The sequence below is a fragment of the Lycorma delicatula genome, chromosome 3 (assembly GCF_047948215.1).
Source record: "Lycorma delicatula isolate Av1 chromosome 3, ASM4794821v1, whole genome shotgun sequence".
Taxonomy (NCBI): Eukaryota; Metazoa; Arthropoda; class Insecta; order Hemiptera; family Fulgoridae; genus Lycorma; species Lycorma delicatula.
Window position 1 is genome coordinate 32,760,049 of NC_134457.1, and position 23,377 is coordinate 32,783,425.

At 29.9% G+C, this 23,377-nt stretch overlaps 1 protein-coding gene across 1 annotated transcript in view; it reads right to left on the reverse strand.

The window, feature by feature from the left end:
• LOC142320867 (limbic system-associated membrane protein-like) overlaps window positions 1-23,377 on the reverse strand; it is a 1,323,513-nt gene that overhangs the window by 79,364 nt on the left and 1,220,772 nt on the right. The window contains exon 6 of the mRNA XM_075358848.1: window positions 15,513-15,797. Coding sequence (XP_075214963.1) covers window positions 15,513-15,797 — 285 coding nt within the window. The remainder of the gene's footprint in view (window positions 1-15,512; window positions 15,798-23,377) is intronic.

A 23,377-nucleotide genomic window follows, 5' to 3' on the forward strand; every position in this document is an offset into this window, starting at 1 on the left:
CGTGGGTGCGATGGGTAGGTTGAAGTGTGAGAGAGAGTGTATATCGGCGGCCGGTTGAGTTGAAGCGTCCTGCGGTGCGATTGGCTCTCGCAAGACCACATGATTTATAGCAAGCGTACAGTTGTCAGAAAAAGATTAAAAAGCATGCAGTTAAAAGATTCTCATTCATAATGAAACATGTGCAGTTAAAGAAGGGGTATTTTGTTTATCTATATAAATAGAAATGTAAGTGAACGTTTGTTCGAAATCTTAAATCTCCGAACGTTCTTCGCCGATTTCTTTGAAATTTTTACACAACACTGCATTCGAATACGCACGTGTTTTTACATACCTAAGATGTCATACCTTTGAGAGGTAAAAACATGTTTTTTTTTTTAAAAAAAACAGCGCTATCTGTTGGACGTAAAAGCAGCACACGCTATACTAAATATTTTACGATTCCATTTCAATGTTTCCGAAATATGTGTCCGCTATAGACTAAAAAACTACCGGACCGATTTACGCGCGGTGGAAAAAGGGAGAATGGGAAAAAATCGAAAAGGAAAAGAGGGAAAATATAAAAAGGGAAAAATAGAAGAAGGGGAAAATGCAAAAAAGGGGAAAACGGGGAAAAGGAAATGGAAAGGGAAGATGAGAAAATGAAAAGGGAAAGAGGGAAACAGGAAGAGTGAACGGGAACTAAAAATGGGGAATGAAAAGAAAAGGGGGTAACGGGGAATGGGAATACGGTAAAAATGAAAATGGGAAAAATAAAGGGGAAAGAGAAAAGGAAAAGAGAAAATTAAATTTTGTGAAGTTCCGTAATGTTCATTTTGTTAATGTTTTATCAAACTTTCAATTATGTTCATTTAATCTATATACATACCCAAATCTAGCAATAGCGAAGCATTTCCGGGTCTGCTAGTATATATATTAATCATGAAAGTGAAAAATTAATTTGTGTTATTTGCGCAAAAAGCGATGGAAAAATAATTGTTTTTTGTGAAAAAAACGATGTACTTTTAGATGAATCAAAAAATAAAATAAAAAAATTTACAGCAAAAATTCAGAAAAAACTTTTTGGCTGATTTTTACTGATATAATTCTGTAATAGAATTCCTTCCACATTTAAAACATTATTTACCATATTATTTTAAATAGAAATTTTATCTCAGATATACCTTTTAACTTTTCTAAATTTTACAGTTTTTATATAGTCATACTAATTCTATTAAAATTAAGAACAAAATTAAATATAAAAATTTTAAAACCATTTCACCCACCGAGTTGGTCTAGTGGTAAATTCGTCGTTGTATATCAGCTTATTCGAAGTCAAGATTTTTGAGGTTCAAGTTCTGATAAAGGTTTGCTTTTATTCGGGTTGGAATACTAGTTCGTAGATACCGGTGTTCTTTTGGAGTTAGTTTTCAATTAACCACATGTCTCAGGAATGGTCGGCCTGAATTTGTTCAAGACTACACATTTACCGGTACAGTTACATCACACTGATGAGTCGCTAATGACTTTTAATTGTTGATGTGGTTATAAATAAATTTAAATTTCAATTATTTTTGTTAATGTTAATAAGTTAAAATGTAAATATAAGAAAGCAATTATATAGTGTTTAAAAAAAAATAAGGAATGAATTTCTGGTCAGGTTCTAAAATTTAAAATAAGTAAGATTTCATACAAAGATGGGTCTGGAGACACTTGGTTTTCGAGTGTTTTTCGCTTTGCAAAAAATTACACTCCTGGTTTCTACTCCAACCGTAAAAATGAAACGTAAATCAAGTCAAAAATTTTATATTTTATATACGTTTGACTGGAAAAATTGAATTAAAAGAAAGGTTTTTTAAACAGAAAAAAATTATCAAAAACAACATCTTCAGCAATTTTTGAAAAAGTATTGTATACAAAAAACTGGAATCACAAAACACAACTTTTTAGGTTTGACGTACAATAACTTCGTTAAATTGCAGTTAAATAAATAATATTTTGCTAACAATTTTGTAAAGAATTTAATTTTGAGGAAATCTTTGCAGTAACGACAACTAAATATATAATAGAGTTTAAGAAATTTGATTTTTATTAAAAACAGAAAAAAAACAAAAGATAGCAAAAAAATACTGAATTATTATTTTAAGCCGAAAATATAATTATTTCAATATGAGGTCAGCGACAGTTTTAGGAATATTTCGTAAAGAAACTAACTGTAACGTAGTAGAAATTTGTTTCAAATGTAGATGTTATCTTAGGGTTTAGTGTAATATTATTGATAAGCATATTATCAGACCATTTATTTCTGAAGATCACCTTAACGGAAAACGCATATTTAAATTTCTTAGAAAACAATTTGTCACCTCTTTTAGAAGAAGTTTCGCAACTAACAAGACAAGAAAAGTTGATTTCGTGAATTCGCCTATCTCCCTGGCGTTGTGTTAGTGTCTCGGTCTTTCATCCGGAGGTCCCGGGTTCGAATCCCAGTTAGGTATGGCATTTTTCGTACTCTACAGATTTATATTTGGGCTATGACTATAGCAGTTGAGCTCTTAATCTCAAAATAAAGAAAAAAACATGATTACAGCTCCTCCTCATTTTTGTCAATAAGACAGAAAATATTTATGTGGTAGTTATGATCTTTTTCTTTTTCCTGTTTAGCCGCCGGTAACTACCGTTTAGATAATACTTCAGAGGATGAGTGAGGAAGATATGTATGAGTATGAATGAAGTGTAGTCTTGTACATTCTCAGTTCGACCATACCTGAGATGTGTGGTTAATTGAAACCCAACCACCAAAGAACACCGGACTTGAACGCTGGAACTCTCGACTTCCAAATATTTCTTTTGAATATTTAATTTACAAATTGTTATAGGTCCTTTCATATTTTCACATTATCTTTCTTGTCTTTTATCTTATTTTTATTTTCCAGTTATATTTTATCCATATTAATAAATCAACGCTATTTATTATTTTTATTGAACAGATATTATTATCCAAATGACCAACCATATATTTGGAAGTTTTAGTAATTATATTTTCTATTATACTCGTATATACTTGAAATAGATTTCTCCAAATCTTTATTTAAAGAAAAAAGGTAATTTTTTAATTCAAGAAATTTAACTATATATGATTTTTGTTTTGGGTTTTTCTTCTCGTTTTAATTAAAACAATCAAATTAAAAGATAAATTCCTCCAGTTTACTTACACTAAAGAAACAAAGAAATTAAAATTAAATTAATTAGAGATAAAACTTTGTGAATTACGTTTTTTCTTTCTTCTTATAAAAAATATATGTACGAATATAACTAATTAAAACAAAAAAGAAAAAATATTTTTTTTTATATACTTTGTTTTACTTTGTCATCATAACATTACGTAAATAAAAAAAAAAAATGAGTGAAATTAAAAGGAAGAAATTATGGTTAAAGAGATGGAATAGAGAAAAAAATTAATTTAAAAAAAGCAACATTATTTACATCCCTACGGGAATAATACGCAGATTATTGCCTCAACAAAAGATGAGTAACATAGAATTGGATTTTATACATTGTTTTAATATAGTAAAGTCCTTATTAACTACAGATAATTATACTTGTTATGTTCAAACATTATCGTTTTTTTTAATTATTTCCGTATTAAAATAATGAAAGCTGTGTTTTTCCATTAGAGTAACTTCATGAGGCTCCAAATTTATGTTTAATGATTTATTAATTAAATCTTTATGCCATTTTTTTTCGGTATTTAAAATTAATAAGTGAAAACAATGTTTTTCATATCGTTACGTACAGTTAAAAAACCTTCTTTGTCGGATATCTGAATTGGAACAATGTTTTCAAATATAGTAAAATTTTAACTGTTAATAAATATATACATATTATATATTTTTTATTGACTCTTGACAAAGTTTTATCAAGTTTTAATTTGTAAAGAATTCTGCAATTACAGTAAGTGAAATACTTACGTATGAATATTGGTAAAAATCTTAAGTGGAAAAAATATTTATGGATTAAACAGAAATAACTTGGAATGAGACTTCGCCAGTTGTTTCGTCATGTATGCAATTCTAATATATAAATATATAAATATAATATATATATATATATATATATATATATATATATATATATTTTATTTCCGTAAACTACTTTAAACAAAAACTTTAAATAACGATTTCTTTAGATATCTTAGATATTTCTTTATATTTTACTGGCAAAAGGTTAACCATGCAAACTGAGAGATGAGATCGGTTAACCTCTTCTAATTGGGAGGATTCCGTTATCTCATGTTTCTGTCACGAGATAGATAAACTTACTCTAAATTATTATTGGTTGTATGTATTTAAGAACAGTTAAAAAGATTGCTTTCAATTTTTATGTTTGTAATCAATCAATTTGAAGACAGTTTTCATAAGCCTTAATTATCACTGAAAATAAAAATTAAATAAGCAATGTTTAGCGTCTCAATTTTCAATGATGATTGGTAGGTCAGCATTATGTAGTACTGTATAAAATTTATGAATGATAATTCAATAAAATGATAATGGTCGATAAAATGATAATGATAAAATGATAATTGGATTTATCATAATTTATTACATTTAGTAAATGTTGTTGAATATGCGATTCTATTTTGAATATGGCGTTGATAGAACGTTCTGCATAGGTAGTCACGAACTCGGAATTTTAAATATCATGATATCAGTTTTTATAATTCTTATCAAAATTATTAAAAAATAAATAAAACAAAAGTTTTTAGAATTATGACAAAATATCAATTTCTTCACCTAAATAACGCTTTCGTGCAAAATAAACCTAATAAGACCTTATAAATAAATAAGACTTAATAAAAAAAATATAAGATGAAAATATAATAGAAAAAAGACCTTATAGAATAAGACCTAATAAGATCTAATCTGATCTGATCTTCCGTCAGACTTCAAAAAAAGTGTTATAGTTATGATACCAAAGAAAGCAGAGGCAGATAAATGTGAAGAATATAGAACAATTAGTTTAACTAGTCATGCATCAAAAATCTTAACTAGAATTTTATACAGAAGAATTGAGAGGAGAGTGGAAGAAGTGTTAGGAGAAGACCAATTTGGTTTCAGGAAAAGTATAGCGACAAGGGAAGCAATTTTAGGCCTCAGATTAATAGTAGAAGGAAGATTAAAGAAAAACAAACCAACATACTTGGCGTTTATAGACCTAGAAAAGGCTTTCGATAACGTAGATTGGAATAAAATGTTCAGCATTTAAAAAAAATTAGGGTTCAAATACAGAGATAGAAGAACAATTGCTAACATGTACAGGAACCAAACAGCAACAATAGCAATTGAAGAACATAAGAAAGAAGCCCTAATAAGAAAGGGAGTCCGACAAGGATGTTCCCTATCTCCGTTACTTTTTAATCTTTACATGGAACTAGCAGTTAATGATGTTAAAGAACAATTTAGATTCGGAGTAACAGTACAAGGTGAAAAGATAAAGATGCTACGATTTGCTGATGATATAGTAATTCTAGCCGAGAGTAAAAAGGATTTAGAAGAAACAATGAACGGCATAGATGAAGTCCTACGCAAGAACTATCGCATGAAAATAAACAAGAACAAAACAAAAGTAATGAAATGTAGTAGAAATAACAAAGATGGACCACTGAATGTGAAAATAGGAGGAGAAAAGATTATGGAGGTAGAAGAATTTTGTTATTTGGGAAGTAAAATTACTAAAGATGGACGAAGCAGGAGCGATATAAAATGCCGAATAGCACAAGCTAAACGAGCCTTCAGTAAGAAATATAATTTGTTTACATCAAAAATTAATTTAAATGTCAGGAAAAGATTTTTGAAAGTGTATGTTTGGAGTGTCGTTTTATATGGAAGTGAAACTTGCCCGATCGGAGTATCTGAGAAGAAAAGATTAGAAGCTTTTGAAATGCGGTGCTATAGGAGAATGTTAAAAATCAGATGGGTGGATAAAGTGACAAATGAAGAGGTATTGCGGGAAATAGATGAAGAAAGAAGCGTTTGGAAAAATATAGTTAAAAGAAGAGACAGACTTATAGGCCACATACTAAGGCATCCTGGAATAGTCGCTTTAATATTGGAAGGACAGGTAGAAGGGAAAAATTGTGTAGGCAGGCCATGTTTGGAGTATGTAAAACAAATTGTTGGGGATGTAGGATGTAGAGGGTATACTGAAATGAAACGACTAGCACTAGATAGGGAATCTTGGAGAGCTGCATCAAACCAGTCAAATGACTGAAGACAAAAAAAAAAAAAAAAAAAAAGATCTAATGGAAAAAATATAAAGAGTGATTTATAGTCTTTCGAATTCGAATCAGAACCGACGGTTAGTTTATTCTCATACAGAATGTAAATTAGAGTAATAAGTTAACCATCTGATGATTAGCAGTTTATTTTCTCATAGCCAAATATTTTATATTATTTTATTTGGATTATGTCTTTTTACTTAAACTAGAAAACACTTATCGGTCTGCTAAAATTAGTCATGAAGTCACAATGTTTTATATCTCGGTAATCGTTTTTTCTTTTCATTTCTCACCTAAATTAGTGAAATATTTTTTATAACCTTTCGCAGTTTAATGCATTCTAACATTTTCTGCATCAAAATCGTATTTTCATCTGCAGATTTAAAATTAAATAAAAAATAAATTAAAATCCAGGTAAGTAATCTATCCATTTCTATTGCCGATTGGTTGTTAAACTTTATGTACACCAAAGGTCATTTAGGAATGACAACAAAATAACAACAACAATGATATACAAAATAAATCGTTTTTAAGTTTCTTTACGTGTGATAACGTTCTCTACATTATTTTAAGTTGATTTCATAAGAAAGGTACCTATCTTAATGGGTATCATGATTCGACTTCCGGAAAATTTCGACATATCTTCGTGTTTCAAACCCCTAGACCCCAAAACCACCATCAGCTCAAAAGTTTATATATATATAATAGAATAGGTGGTTAACTTATACGTCACTTTTTTAAAAATAATTTTGTTAAACTTCTTTGATTTTTTAAATTTTAATAGTAACTCTTTTTTCCATAAACGTCATTTAAAAATATATCATTCTGCTCTTTGGTTGGTGTGTAATATTACACGAAAGTAGTAAAAAATCCGAATTTTGTCTGTCGTGCTATAATTTTTTCTAAATTTTTTAAAACTCGGAATAACCTACATAACTAGTACAATTAGTACAATTAAATCTTTGTTCACGTATCAATTAAGGTAACTTCATTTTTCTATTCTATCTTTTTCCCGACAAAATAATCGACGGTGTTGAAATTTGTAAAAGAAATAAAAAAATAAAATCTAAATTGAGATATTTAGTAACCAATTCCGAAGAGTGATTTTTCTGGTAACCAAACATTATACTGTTTCTTAATCAGTGCCTTCCTTAATATTTCTGAAACGAAAAGTAATGGCAATTCCTCCATTTCTATTTTGATGTGCGGCGCCTCATATGCGAGTAATATTATATAATTTTAGAATTACTTTTAAATAAATCAATTACAAATTTTGAACTTATCCTAGCTACTACAGAATTAAATGTAATTAACTTTTCCAACAAATAAAATTACATTAAGAGGATTTTTTTAAATCACATTTTGTGTAAACTTTGGTTGTGTGAAATTATGAAGTACATTTTTTGACAAGTATTGTTTCAGACATCATCTAAATCAACCGCGAATGTTTTCAATGCAGCACTGTTGTTTGAAACAGTGAGAGAATAGTTTTTAGTTCTACGTTTAATATACAAACATGACTTATGAATTGCATTTAATAGTGACTTGGAATCATTTGTATTATCTTCTATGAATATTTTTATAAACTGGTGGGGTATTCATAAATTTTTATATTCTATGAGCTATAAATTATTGTAACGAGTTAGGAAAGTTGCATTTTCGCACCTCAAATTTTAGTAAAAAAAAAAAAAAACTTTTTTTCAGATTATATATAAAAATATTTACTGAAATTATTTGAATTTTACACAAAACACAAAATAAACGAATAGAATATATAAATTACGGAATAAGAATACTATATTTTTTTAATTAGATTGATCCATGGTGTAACATTCCTGTAAATGAATCAACAGATAAATATTTTTTAAATCTTTTAGTAAGATTAAAAATATAAGCAAGGAAAATAACAATGGAAAGGGAATATAGCAATTAAACAGAAAAACAATATAATAGTCACTTCGGATTAAAAATTGATATATCATAAAATTACGTTACTTGGATTGTATAGAATTACGGATGCAAAATGCATGAAACTAGAATATGAAACTTAGTTTGATAATAAGAGTACGAAAAAGAGAGAATAACACGTGAAATAATTGGTTTTAGCCACCGTTAGGAAAGAAGACTAATTAAAACATTTCAATGGAGAAAATGTAGATGTCAGAGGGTTTAGTACGATCATTGGAGTGTAAAAGGAAACAGCGAGGCGTGGATCAGAATAACGTATATATGACCTACATATACAGTATATAATTGCATTCCTATGCACTTACGCGCAAGCGCGCATATACACACATATAAAACTTATATAAAAAGATATAAAGAAAGAATATTATAATCAAAAGAATGAATTAATCTGTTATAATAGACCAATCTGTAACTAGAAAGGACAAAAAATGAAAGAAGATAATTGTTCTTTTCGATTAGTGTTTAACGAGGTTGGTAAGCATATGATTAGAACATTTTTTCACTTTATTATTTCTCTAAAAATCAGGACAAACTCCAAAACACACTTAAAAAATCAACACACTAGAACACTAACCCTTATTTCCTATTTGTAACAACTAAATGTAAATGTATAAAAATAAAAATAAATGTATATCAAAGAAAGTATTTTGGAGTATCGGTGAATATCATGAAAATAACGGAAAATTAAATGTAAAAAAAAATTTCTGAAGAGAAGGATCTTTTTTTTAACAAAACAAAATTATGATTTTACTTCTAAAAATGATTTACCACTAATTACAAAAAAAATATTACGTAATAATTATTTAATAAATTAAATTATTTCCTTCTCTTCTAATCACATTCTGTTGCTAGGATTTGTTAGAATATTTGGTCCTATGGGGTATTATCTTATTTGGGAAAATAAATAGTCGGCAGAAAAATTAAATTAAATTTTATAAAATAATACTTATTATCTTTTACCCAACAAAATTTTTTTGTGTATAAGTAAGTAGGGTGTTAAAAAGTAAACTACAAACTGGACTATAGAGAAAACCACAGTTTTATGTTGTTGCGTAATTTATTTTAAAGATAAATGAAATAATTGGCATAAGAATACCATATTAATTTCTGAATATATTAATGCCAATATTATTAGCATTATATATATATATATATATATATATATATATATATATATCTTTTTTTCATAGAATAGTAAATAATTTTCTTTTAAGAGTAAAGCGTCGAGAGACCCCATGCAAAGACAGCCTACCTCAAATACAATATTAATAATATGTGTCACCTTTCACGACAAAAACGAAGCAATTGGTTAATTAAAACAAAGATAACAGATAATAAAGGTAACAGATAAATAATAAAATCAAATAAAGGAGATAATAATAATAATAATAATAATAATAATGTTAGAAAACATTAGTCATCCAAGTACAGTAAAAAATATTAAAAGTCAGATAAACACAGGTAAAAACAGCGTGGATTCGAAACGTTTAAACTATATTTAACACAATCATCACAGTATTACGGGTCACACACGTTTTCAGTTCACAGTATCACGGGTCACGCACTTCAATTATAATCCATGCCTTAAAAGATCAGTGAGGTCCAGTAAATGTATCCTCCTCAATTGTCTTACTTCCTCACCATTGTCAAGTAAATTACGTTACTTAGTAAGACACGTTACTCTTAAAAATTTATTTATGGTCAAAAACCTGTCAGCAACCGATTTAAAAGAAAAAAATTCTCAAAAAAAATCTGTTATTATTGTTAAGTTTTTAAATGGCACTTAGCAATGTGTCGTTATAAGATAAAAACATTTGACTCCAGGATTATGAAAATTTACAGTTATAATAGTTGTGAAATAAAAAAAAATAAATAAATGAATTATCAGATAGACCTGGACTAGTAGCAGTAACAGTCAGCTGCGTTCTATCACAACAGGCAATTCGTCATTATAAAACAATTATAAAAAAAAAAAAACGGCAACCCATCATTACACTAAGTGAGTTGAACGTTTGCTCTTGTCTTTGTCAACCGAACTGTCGGCTGGTTTATGCCGGAAGTGCGAGCGGGGTTTGTTGTAATCAGATGACATCATCCGATTATTAATAACATAACATTTGTATATAAAATGCAAATACAACAGACTAGTACAATACAATGATTAGTAAACTAGACACAGCAGTTGGCTGTGGGCAAGTTTCAGCTCACATATTGTACTGGAGAAGTTATAAATAATTTGCGATAAGTGAATTGATTCTTTTTTCATAAAATAAAAACTAATAGCAAAGCAAACTCGATAGTTTTCTGGAACAATTCGCTAAAGTCTGATCAAAATTATTGAGTATTAAGAAGACTACAAAAAAGCAGATGGCTAGCTACTTAGGTAGTATAAAAAACTACTTATTGAAGTAATAGCTTCAATTACAAATATAAAAAAGAGAAAAATTAAACGGAACTTATATCGTCAAAAATTGAACAATCTCTTGTGCATTTTTTTAATGAATGAGTTACCTTTAATGCAGCAGATACAACTTTTAGGATTCATTTATTTTGCTGTATCCCGGCATTCTTCCTTGTTTTATGGTATGAAGGATTGAACTACGATTAACAATGACCGATAGTTTACCTATTTTAGATGTGAGTTGTTCTGCTATAAGAGAATATTTACAATTTAATAAATAGACAAAATGTATAGCTTTGAAGTGTTTGAACATCTCATGAAAATTCCGAGTTGTACGCAAGAGTAAAAGATGAAAGTTTCAATAATCTGGATATGTTAATAGGAGATTATAATACTGTAGTAATAAATGTAAGGCAATATAGGAAGTAAATAGATGTAAAAAAAATCATTGCGGGGAAGAAACTTTATCATTCGGACGGTGTTAAATCTAACTCACTTTCAGATTTACTGTTAGCAAAGATTAATTGAAATAGTAATGACGGTAACTAAAATAGAGAAATAATATTGTAAATAGTCGTTTTCTGAGAAACTTTATTACAAGACTTCTCGGTTTATTCACGACTGTCTGTTATTTGCTATAATCATAAGGTTCCAGGCTACCTTTCTTTTTTTTTATTTAACCATCGGGAATTACCGTTCAGGTATTACTTCACAGGATGATATGTATGAGTGTAAATGAAGTACATATCATCAAGTCTTGTACAGTCTCAGATCGACCATTCCTGATATGTGTTGTTAATTGAAACCCAACTACCAAAGAATACCGGTATCCACGATCTAGTATTCAAATCCGTTTAAAAGGAACTATCTTTACCAGGACTTGAACGGTAGAATTCTCGACTTCCAAATCAGCTGATTTGGGAAGACGCGTTCACCACTAGACCAAATCGGTGGGTTTAAGGTTGCAGGCTTCGTGAGATGAAGAAAGTCACTCTCGAAGTTGTCACAGCTCTTCTCAAGAATAAAAAGAATCTGTGTAAAGTTTACTAAAGAAAATGAGGGATGAAAAGGGTTTTTCGTAATCATGAAAAGGTTTTTAAGTTCTAAAAGAAGGTTTTTCACAGAATCAAATATACCATTGCACATAAACATGCCAAGCCCACCGAAATGGTGGATATATTCAGTCCTACGAGTAAAATCTGTTTAAAAGCTTCTCTGTTTAACAGAGAAGCGTGAACAGACACTTAACATAATTGAACATCGTTATTCTCAGAGAGAAAAAACCTGTAGTGTACTTCTTATACCGCCAAATGCTCTGTATACGATATCTCATTTACAGTGGCGGCTCGTAGCTAAAATTAGTGCTACACCATATTATTCAGAATTTAATTCTCTACAAGTTTTGTTTAAAGGTTTTATCTACTAAATAAAATTAATGTACGTCAAATATATGAAAACAGAATTTTTACTCCAATTTTTTGGTTTTTACCCCAGATTTCTCAAAAATTACTATACATACGGTTCTAGGACCTATTTTCATAGATTTTTCAGATCAAGAACAATAAGAAATCATTAATTCTTCTCCTTAATTAACGTCCTAAAAATTTCAGTACCACCCTTTTCACCAGGGTAGTTGAAAACAGAACGAAATCTTTCAATAGTCTTAACTCGCAAACGAAACATTATAAGACGTATATTTATTTAACATTTTTCCATTGTTTTCACGAATAGAAACACCCGGAAGAACTTCTGGATACATTCTGTATATTATATTACATCTATATTTTATTTATTTAAAAAAAGTTTATCACCAGGTTGATCTAGTGGTAAAAGTTATCATCAAAAATCAACTGATATCGAAGTCGAGAGTTCTGTTTCAAATTCTAATAAAAGTAATTGGTTTTTTCGAAGTTTAATACTAGATGTTGGATACCGGTGTTCTTTGGTGGTTAGGCTTCAATTAACCACAATGTCTCAGGGATGGTCGGTCTCAGTATGTTCAAGATTACACGTATACCGGGATACATACACACAGATATTGAAGAATCGCTGAATTTAATTATCGATGCGACTATAAATAAAAATAATTAAAAAAAAATAGTGAATAAAATTAAAATAATAAACCAAATATTTACCAGTGAATTTTTCATGTAATATAAATATTAGAAGAGAGAAACCTTAGAAACCAGTAGCTCGGAAAAAGGTTGTAGACACCAAATTTTGTTATTAGAAGCCAATACTCGTATCTGAAAACCAGACACTTACTACAAAGTAAAAGACTGAAATAAGTGAAACCAAAAACCATACTGCGGTAACCACGTAAATTATTGAACTAGCGTTTCGCTGTAGATTACAAACAACAATTTAATGACGGATTACTGTGATCTTGTAAACGATAGATTAATTCAAGGGGACAACTAAAAAAATAATCCTTAGAAACAACAAGGCTGAATAACGAAGGTAATCTTTTTTAATATGAATACGGTTTTTCTAAAAAAAATATTTTTACGGATCGTTAAAATACTACCGTAGTAAGATTCAAGTAAAAACTTACACTTGAGTACACTTCTTAATCCTTGCTTTTTCTTGTTACAAATTTCTTACGGCAAATATAGAAATTAGTGAATATAAATTCTTAAGTTAGATTCTTAAAATACTTTAATGTTAAATTTAAATTTATTTTATAATACACAATTATTTCGTAATGGTTTTAATTATCGATGCGACTACACATAAAAATATTTTTTTAAAAAGTAGTTTATTAAAACAAAATAATAAACACAATATTTACAAATTAATTCTTCATGTAATATAAATGTCATAAGATAGAAACCAAAAGTTTTTGTATACTGTTTTTATATTAAACGAGTATAAAAATATACTACAAAATGCATTGCATTATATTTTTAATCCTCGGCTTTTAGACACGCGCGCGCGCACGCACGCACGATATTTGTAAATAAAGTACTGAGACTGGTCCAGAAAAACGTTTTTTATTTACAATCCAATTGTACATGGACTCTTATCACCTTCGAAATAGTTACCTTGGGAAGCCACGCAAAGCTTCAAACGGTTTTCCAACTCTTCATAGAAGTGTTGGAACTCGGAAACCGAAATATCCTTCAGACGGTCGGTTACATTTTTTCTTACTTTAATGTTTTCTACTGTTCCAAAATGGTGTCCTTTGAGGTGCTTTTTTTAAAATCGGGAAAAGGAAGAGGTCGCAGGGACTCAAGTTAGGTGAATAAGGTGGTTGAAGAACTACAGGAATGTTTTTTTTTTTTTGCCAAAAACTCATCTGAACGCAGATGAGTTTTTGAGAGTGCAGTGTGACAAGGTGCATTGTCATGATGCAGCATCTAGTTGTCTTTGATGGCTGGTCTCACGCAAGCAACTGTTTTCCGCGGTCTTTCAAGAATTTCTCGGTAAACATATTGATTTACAGTCTGTCCTGTAGGCAAAAACTGCTTATGGACAATGGCATTACTATCGAAGAAACAAATTAGCATGGATCTGATTTGCTCATTTTTGCTATTTTGGGACGTGGTGAGTTTGAAGTGTGCCACTCCTTGCTCTGGCGTTTTGTTTCTGGGTCGTACTCAAATATCCTTGATTCATCACCAGTAATAACATTTTTTTTAGAAAATCTGGATCAGTTTCAATTCGCTAGTAGAACAGGGTGGGCACACTTCCACCCTGTTGTTTTTCTGTTCAACAGTGATGATTTTAGGACCAATTTTGCATAAACGTTTTTCACGTCCAATTCGTTTGTCAAAATTTGATGGACTGTTTACGGTTCAAATTGAATTGTTCTGCAATCATTCTGACAGTTAATCGCCTGTCGTACCGTATCAAGTCGCTGATTCGCTCAACATTGCCGTCACTTTTTGACGTTAATGGTCTTCCAGAGCGTGGATCATCCGCAATTGATTCCCGGCCATCTGAAAATGCTTTAAACCACGTAAAAATTTGGGATCATGACAGAGCGTCATCTCTATACGTCCATTTCAATTTTTAAAACGTTTCATAAGCATTCTCATCGAATTTAACATAAAACTTGATTGCATAACGTTGCTCATAACAAGTATCACTCATTTTTGTAAGGTAAAACAAAATCTCGTTTCACAAAAAGTTTTTTTACGTCTCACGTGGCAACAGTAGACTAAACATATTTATACCTAATATAAATCAGCTGTTCATATAACTATAAATATATTATTAACTTTACAGTGTTGCCACTTTGGCTGCCAAAAAAAAAAAAAAAAAAAAAAAAAGTGTCATTACTTTATTTACAGACCTCGTATATATATTTGTAATAACGTTATGAATGGTTGTAAAAACCAGAAAAATAATAAAAATATTATCATTTACGAAGCCTAATCCTTCATACGTAAAAGGTTTTAAATACACATTTTCATTTCGAGAATCATCAGAAACAGCTTTTTTTTTTAAGAAGGCATTTAAGAAGACAACTCTTTATATTAAATTTAAACTTAGCTTATCATTATTAGTTTATTAGATCTTATTAAGATAACTGAGTGAATATATTAATTTAGGTGGATTTCTTGCCTATTATATAAGATGGAAGCAACGATTTTTACTAAAGAAAATGTTATAACATTAAATTAGAAAGTAGAGCGATAACATTATTACTTTAATAACAGATGCTTTTATTTTATGGAATTACACTAAATTCCATAAAATGTAATACTTTTCCGTATGAAAAATATTAACGTATGATAATTTTAGGATCAATTTGTAAATAAAATCTTAATAAATCTAATAAATCTAATAATTTTGATAATTTCATTATAAATTGTCGACATTGTAATTACAACACCCTATCATTGTAATATTCATAGTAATACACAGTAAAATTTAAGTAACTCTTACCGTTTAGCACGTGCACATTGATGCTAGCGGGATGAGCATTCGATGGAACACACGTGTAATTGCCGGAGTCGACTTTATCTGCCGCGGCGATAGTGAGAACGCTGCTTTTGCGATCGCTTCTCACCGTCACACCTCGCTCCTTATCATAATTTATCATACGTTCTCCGTGATACCAGAACACGTAGATAGGTGGCTCCGTGCTCTGCCGTAATGTGCACACTAATCTCAACACACTGCCGCTTTTGATGTGTAAATCTGGTGCACCAATTATTTCAGCTGCTGCTTCTGTAGAGTTAAAACATAAAAAAAAATAAAATAAATAAATTTAATTATCTTCACGAATCCAAAAAAAAACTTGTTTTTATGTTCATTTTACAACTAATTACAATCGAATTATGATGAAATAGAAAAAAATACTTAAAACGACATTTAATTATTTTTTTCTTTTTATTTTAAAAAATTATTCCTTTTTTAAAAGACAATAACAAAAACCACTAATGAAACAGATTTTTCACATAAAGAACATCTTTTGTTTTTTACACCTGATTTCTCAAAAACTACTAAAAATAATTTACTGATACCTATTTTTTTTTTTTTTAATTTTTCAGGTGTGATTTCATACTTTTTTCTGCTTCACAATTTGTTCATTTACAATCGGTTCCTAGAAAGGAACCATAAGTAAATCATATTAAAGAAAGTAAATGATTTTCTAACAAACATCATTAATATATATATATATATATATATATATATATATACGTATATAAAGTTCATATATACAAACACACCTGCACTGTATAAGACCGCGTAGGTATAAGAGTTATACGAAAGAAATATACGAAAAAAAAATTAAAACATCATTACATAATGGAACAATGACAAACAAATAGTAATATAACAAACTTATGGAGATAAATAGAAAGAAGCTAGGCTCCTCATCAAGTTATACGAAGATGCTCATCACATATGTGGTATTGAACTAGCTTAAGAATCACTCAGATTTTCCCAAGATGAGCATATGCAACACGTTAGAGTCGCAGGACATCCACGCTGTTATCTAGGAGATTTTTTTTTAACCACTGGGTCCACAGTTAAGTATTACTTCAGGAGATGAATGATTTGTAGCGTGTGTGAAAATGCCATGGCTGACCGGGATTCAAACCCGGGACCTCCGGGTAAAAGGCCGTGACGCTACCACTCGCACCACTGAGGCCGGCTTTTTATCCAGGAGATTAACTGTTAGAAAGTTCACGTTGTAATCTAACCGCTGTTTATAATTTCAACCGAACCGTTTGACCTCTTCGTGAAACTAAGTTAAATCAAGTAGTTGTAAATTTCTTCGTTCAGTGCGAACCACGGTGCCTCTGCAATGGATCTCACAAACTTATTCTGTAAACTTTGTATAATCTCAATGTTACTCTTGCTCGTTGTACCCCCCAACTCTATTCCACACATCTCATGTAAAACCACTACATTTACCCCTCACCTCAATTCGGATCCCAAAAATTACAGTCTGGTTTAATTTTTCCGAAGCCGCAAAATCAGGGAGAAATATTGCGCCAGCTGACATTCGGTAACGAAGCATTTCCGAACTTATTTTTATATGAACTTATTCCAGTTATGTTAACTTATAAAACATTTTTTTATTTTTATCACTATAACATGTACTTTATGTTTGTTACAATCTTAACATATATATATATATATACTGTAACAAAACCAGTATAACAAACCAGGGCAATGGATTTATTCCAATTAAGAAGAAAGAAACAGAAAATAATAAAGAAAAGAATATTCTAGAAGGAATTAAAAGAGAATAACTTTTCTAAGAGTAACGAGTGCATTTAAAAATCTGTTCTTGTAATGCAGACAACGGCATCTCTAAAAGCTCCTGTTCGACCAGAAGAATTATCGGACCAGAACTTATAGAAAAATGTAATGACGCGGAGGATGAAAATTATTACGTTTCAACGATTAAAGGGGTTAGGCGGGTACTGGTTCAGCAGGCCAATGAATACAAATACTACCAGGGCTCAGCGAATAGAGTTAGTAGTTCGGCGAGGCCATGTTCGGCGCAATCGTGATAATAATAATAATAATCTTTATTCCACAAAATAAACAGATTATAAATGAAAACAAAATTATTTACAGTTATAAATTCTTAATACAACCAAACAATATAATAAAAGTAAACAATTATTACATAATCTTGTAGAACTACGTATCCCCTATAGTAATAACTGTATTAGAGGTTACCATCCAATTATTTTCAGTGATTAAAATTATAATCATTTATTGAATAATAGTCAAGTGTGGATTTCCAAGTTGGATTTTAAAATGAATTACAGGATACAAGTCTTACAGTACTAAATTTTCAGCTAGTTACAAGATTACATACACATACATACAGATTAAATAACTCAGAACCATAAATACAATACAAGAATACAGTGATAAAATTGAAAATGAAATTATCCGAGTTACAATTGAAGAAATTAAAGATAATAAAAACATGAAACTTTTAGAGTCATCAATTCCACCTAGAATCACAAACCAATCAATTAAAAAAAACTCTCAACAGACAACTATATCTTCAACTGACAACAACCAATCATAATTTGATAGTAAAAACCTTTTAGAGTCTTCAATAAATTTAAATTCCCTTGGTAAGTGATTAATTAATTTTGGACCTAAGTATGAGTAAAAATGTTTAATTAACTCATTTCTTGGCCTAGGAGGGACTACTCTATCCGCTTGCCGCAAAGGCCTCGTAACCAAAGTAGCAAGGATTCTATCCTTCATAATACGTCATTAGTATTCTATAGTAATATATATGACGCAGTTGCAAAATCTTAAGGCTTCTGAATAATGGGAAGGATTCATGTCGTCTACTTTTACCCAATATTATACGTGCTACATGCATCTGAGCAGTATAAACAGATCTAAAAACACTGTAATAAGCTCCACCCCATATTTTAATCTTGATTCTACAAAAGCATATTACAGAGATTTCAGAACTCTAACAGGGTTATATTTTTTTAAATAATAGAATTTATTTATACAAACACGTAATTGCTTTATGAGATTACTAATTTGGACATTCCAGGATAGTCTAGTTTACTGTTCAAAGTAATGCCCAAGTATTTCACAGATTTAGCTTGTGAAATGTCCTTATATGAAAAACCAGTAAAAAAAAAAAAAACATTTCTTCCATACTTTGCATGATGTTCATTTACATGAACAATTGATGTTCATGTAAATTTGTATTATTTACATTTAATGAAATTCCATTCATCAAAAGCCACCATCTTATAACCCTAAGGTCAGCCTCCATGTAATTTTTAATTCCAGACTGAGAGGATGACGCATAACAAACTGCTGTATCATCTACAATGGTAGAATTTGAATCTTAGAACTATTGACTTTGAAGAAATCATTTGATTTGGGATGACGCGTTCACCAGTAGATCAACTCAGTGGGTTTTTTTTTGTAAACGGTAAAAGTAATAATACTTACAAAAAACTTAATTGTATGAACTTTAAACTTTTCTAGTGTTACCTTGTTCATGCAATATTAGTTTCTACCGGTCATTATAACGTTTTTAGTAAATTGGAATGTATTCTGGTTTTTACAATTCAACTGATATTAAATAAATCTTGTTTTTTTATCTGAATTACTTTTGTGTATGTTATATCTACTTACTGTAATTTATATTATTATTATTTGGTTGTATTTTTTACTTGCATGCACTGATTTAGTATTTTTGTATTTTGGTTTGCCGCAATGCCAAGGTCCTTTATGGCTTATATTATTATTGTGGTCTTGTGGTATATTTATATTCTATTTAATATTTTTGATGTTCCCCTGCTTTATACGTCCTCTGAAAAGACTAGTGCATATACGAAGTTTCTCTTTACTGTTCTATGCACTTTTTCACATTAGAGTAGATAATTCAGCTTCCTTGTTAATTAGGGTTTTTTTTCAGGGCTGTAAGGGGAGATGTGGAGGGGATTTAAAAAAAAAGTAAATATTATTTACTTTATTTTCTATTTCTTTTTACAGTAATAAATTGTATTTATAAGAAATTTTTAGTTTGTCAAGCCCTCGATATCCTGATCGAATTTTTCTTTCCGCGAATACGCGCAAATATATATATATATATATATATATATATATATATATATATATAAATATATATATATTAATTATAATTAATACTTTTCAATATTCTTTTTATAGATAATATCTATTTCAGTAGTTAACGGCTATTTCATTAAATTAAATAAGAAAACTTTTACAGTAATTGAAAGATATTGGGAAAAAATTTGAGTTTAATAAAAAAAAGAATTGAGGATATTCGTTACTAAACACCAATTTTTTTTTTTATGAATGTTTCAATCGATCTAATTTTTTTTTTGTCTTCAGTCATTTGACTGGTTTGATGCAGCTCTCCAAGATTCCCTATCTAGTGCTAGTCGTTTCATTTCAGTATACCCTCTACATCATACATCCCTAACAATTTATTTTACAGATTCCAAACGTGGCCTGCCTACACAATTTTTTCCTTCTACCTGTCCTTCCATTATTAAAGCGACTATTCCAGGATGCCTTAGTATGTGGCCTATAAGTCTGTCTCTTCTTTTAACTATATTTTTCCAAATGCTTCTTTCTTCATCTATTTGCCGCAATACCTCTTCATTTGTCACTTTATCCACCCATCTTATTTTTAACATTCTCCTATAGCACCACATTTCAAAAGCTTCTAATCTTTTCTTCTCAGATACTCCGATCGTCCAAGTTTCACTTCCATATAAAGCGACACTCCAAACATACAATTTCAAAAATCTTTTCCTGACATTTAAATTAATTTTTGATGTAAACAAATTATATTTCTTACTGAAGGCTCGTTTAGTTTGTGCTATTCGGCATTTTATATCGCTCCTGCTTCGACAATCTTTAGTAATTCTACTTCCCAAACAACAAAATTCTTCTACCTACATAATCTTTTCTCCTCCTATTTTCACATTCAGTGGACCATCTTTGTTATTTCTACTACATTTCATTACTTTTGTTTTGTTCTTGTTTATTTTCATGCGATAGTTCTTGCGTAGGACTTCATCTATGCCGTTCATTGTTTCTTCTAAATCCTTTTTACTCTCGGCTAAAGTTACTATATCATCAGCAAATCGTAGCATCTTTATCTTTTCACCTTGTACTGTTACTCCGAATCTAAATTGTTCTTTAACATCATTAATTGCTAGTTCCATGTAAAGATTAAAAAGTAACGGTGATAGAGAACATCCTTGTCGGACTCCCTTTCTTATTATGGCTTCTTTCTTATGTTCTTCACTTATTACTGTTGCTGTTTGGTTCCTGTACATGTTAGCAATTGTTCTTCTATCTCTGTATTTGAACCCTAATTTTTTTAAAATGCTGAACATTTTATTCCGGTCAACGTTATCGAATGCCTTTTCTAGGTCTATAAACGCCAAGTATGTTGGTTTGTTTTTCTTTAATCTTCCTTCTACTATTAATCTGAGGCCTAAAATTGCTTCCCTTGTCTCTATACTTTTCCTGAAACCAAATTGGACTTCTCCTAACACTTCTTCCACTCTCCTCTCAATTCTTCTGTATAGAATTCTAGTTAAGATTTTTGATGCATGACTAGTTAAACTAATTGTTCTGTATTCTTCACATTTATCTGCCCCTGCTTTCTTTGGTATCATGACTATAATACTTTTTTTGAAGTCTGACGGAAATTCCCCCTTTTCATAAATATTACACACCAGTTTGTATAATCTATCAATCGCTTCCTCACCTGCACTGCGTAGTAATTCTACAGGTATTCCGTCTATTCCAGGAGCCTTTCTCCCATTTAAATAATCGATCTAAGTAAATTTAAATTAGTCAATTTAGGTACAGCACCATAGTTGCATGTTAGATTAGTAACAATAAAATTATGTTATGTAGAGTATTTTTCTTAATTTTTTTTTCAGTTTTTGAAGAAAATTTGAATAATGAAATAAAATTAAAATAATAATAAATATAAGAATAATTTGGAGAAAAAAGTAAAATCGATTATTTATCATTATTACGAATAATATTGTGTTTCCAATCCACTGAAAACGATAAAACGCAAATAATATAGTAATTTGAAACATTAATAAAAGTATAAAGATAATGATCAAATCAGAAGAAAAGTTGTATGAAGAAACGATCCACAATAATAACGTAACAATACGTAGAAACATTACCTATAATATTATGATAAAAGATTATGATACTATTATAATAATAGTAATAAACTGGGCAAAAATGTTTTTAAGGATAAATACATATAACAAAAACAAACATAGCCATAAGCTATTATATTAAACAAGTATAAACAAAACAAAATATAAAACAACTGTACCGACCTCATATACTGTAAAATACAAACACTAGAGCGCTTTGACATTACATTGTCAACATGAAAAAAGCAATCACATTTAAATTACCCGTAGATATATACAGTAAACCCTCGTATCCAAAGCAAAATATTTTGATTATTACAAGGATTAAATTACGGATTACAATATTGAGAACCTAAAATATTACGTATTCTACTCAGAATTTTAATTAAAATGTTGTCAATATATTTGTATATATTCCTCTTGTAAATTCTACTCCCTTTTTTATAATCTATTCAAAGCCAGCAAAAAAAAAAAAAAAAAAAAAAAAATATATATATATCTATATCTAATATACAATTACAATTATCTTTCTTTCGACGACGAGTAGAAGTTCCTTTCAGTATTTCAAAAAATCTGTGTCCAGCATAAAAGCTATCGTAGCTGTTGTTTGAAGTAGTGAGATCTTACTGCAGCGTGTGCGATTGTGTTAATGCAGTAATCTACCGGGTTTTAAGGTATAAATCCTAGTAAAGGCAGTTACTTTTATACGGATATGAATACTTGATCTGGATACCGGTGTTCTTTGGTGGTTGGGTTTCAATTAATCACACATCTCAGTAATGGTCGACCTTTCTTTCTTTTTCTGTTTAGCCTCCGGAACCACCGTAAGCTATTTTTTTCAGAGGATGAATGAGGATATGCAAGGTGTTAATGAATTGTAATCTTGTACAATATTCCTGAGATGTATGGTTAATTGAAACCCATCCACCAAAAACACCGATATCCACGACTTAGTATTTAAATCCGTATAAAAGTAACTGCCGTTACTAGAATTTGATACTCAGAACTCTCGACTGCGAAATCAGCTGATTTACGATGACGAGTTCACCACTAGACCCGGTGGTCCCGGTGGGTATCTATTTATAATAATAATAATAATAATAAACGACTTATTATTATAATTATAATAATATTATAATGACTATAATAATAAATAAGTAGTCACCACTACCTGGTGGGTAGCTATTAAATTATATTATTATAACAATATATACCGGATGTGTCAATTTGTTAGTCATCATCAGTATTTACATAATAATCTACGGCTATCGTATTTTTATGAACAGTAATATAACTCTAAATATAGCTACCATTTAATTCGTAAATAATTCGATTTAGTCGGCGCCAAATGAAAACGTAAATCAAATACGTAACTCACAGGTTGATCTAGTGGTGAACGCGTCTTCCCAAATCAGTTGATTTGGAAGTCGAGAGTTCCAGCGTTCAAGTTCTAGTTAAGTCAGTTACTTTTATTCGGATTTGAATATTAGATCGTGAATACCGGTGTTCTTTAGTGGTTGGGTTTCAATTACCCACACATTTCAGGAATGGTCGACCTGAGACTGTACAAGACTACACTTCATTTACACTCATACATATCATCCTCATTCTTCCTCTGAAGTAATACCTGAA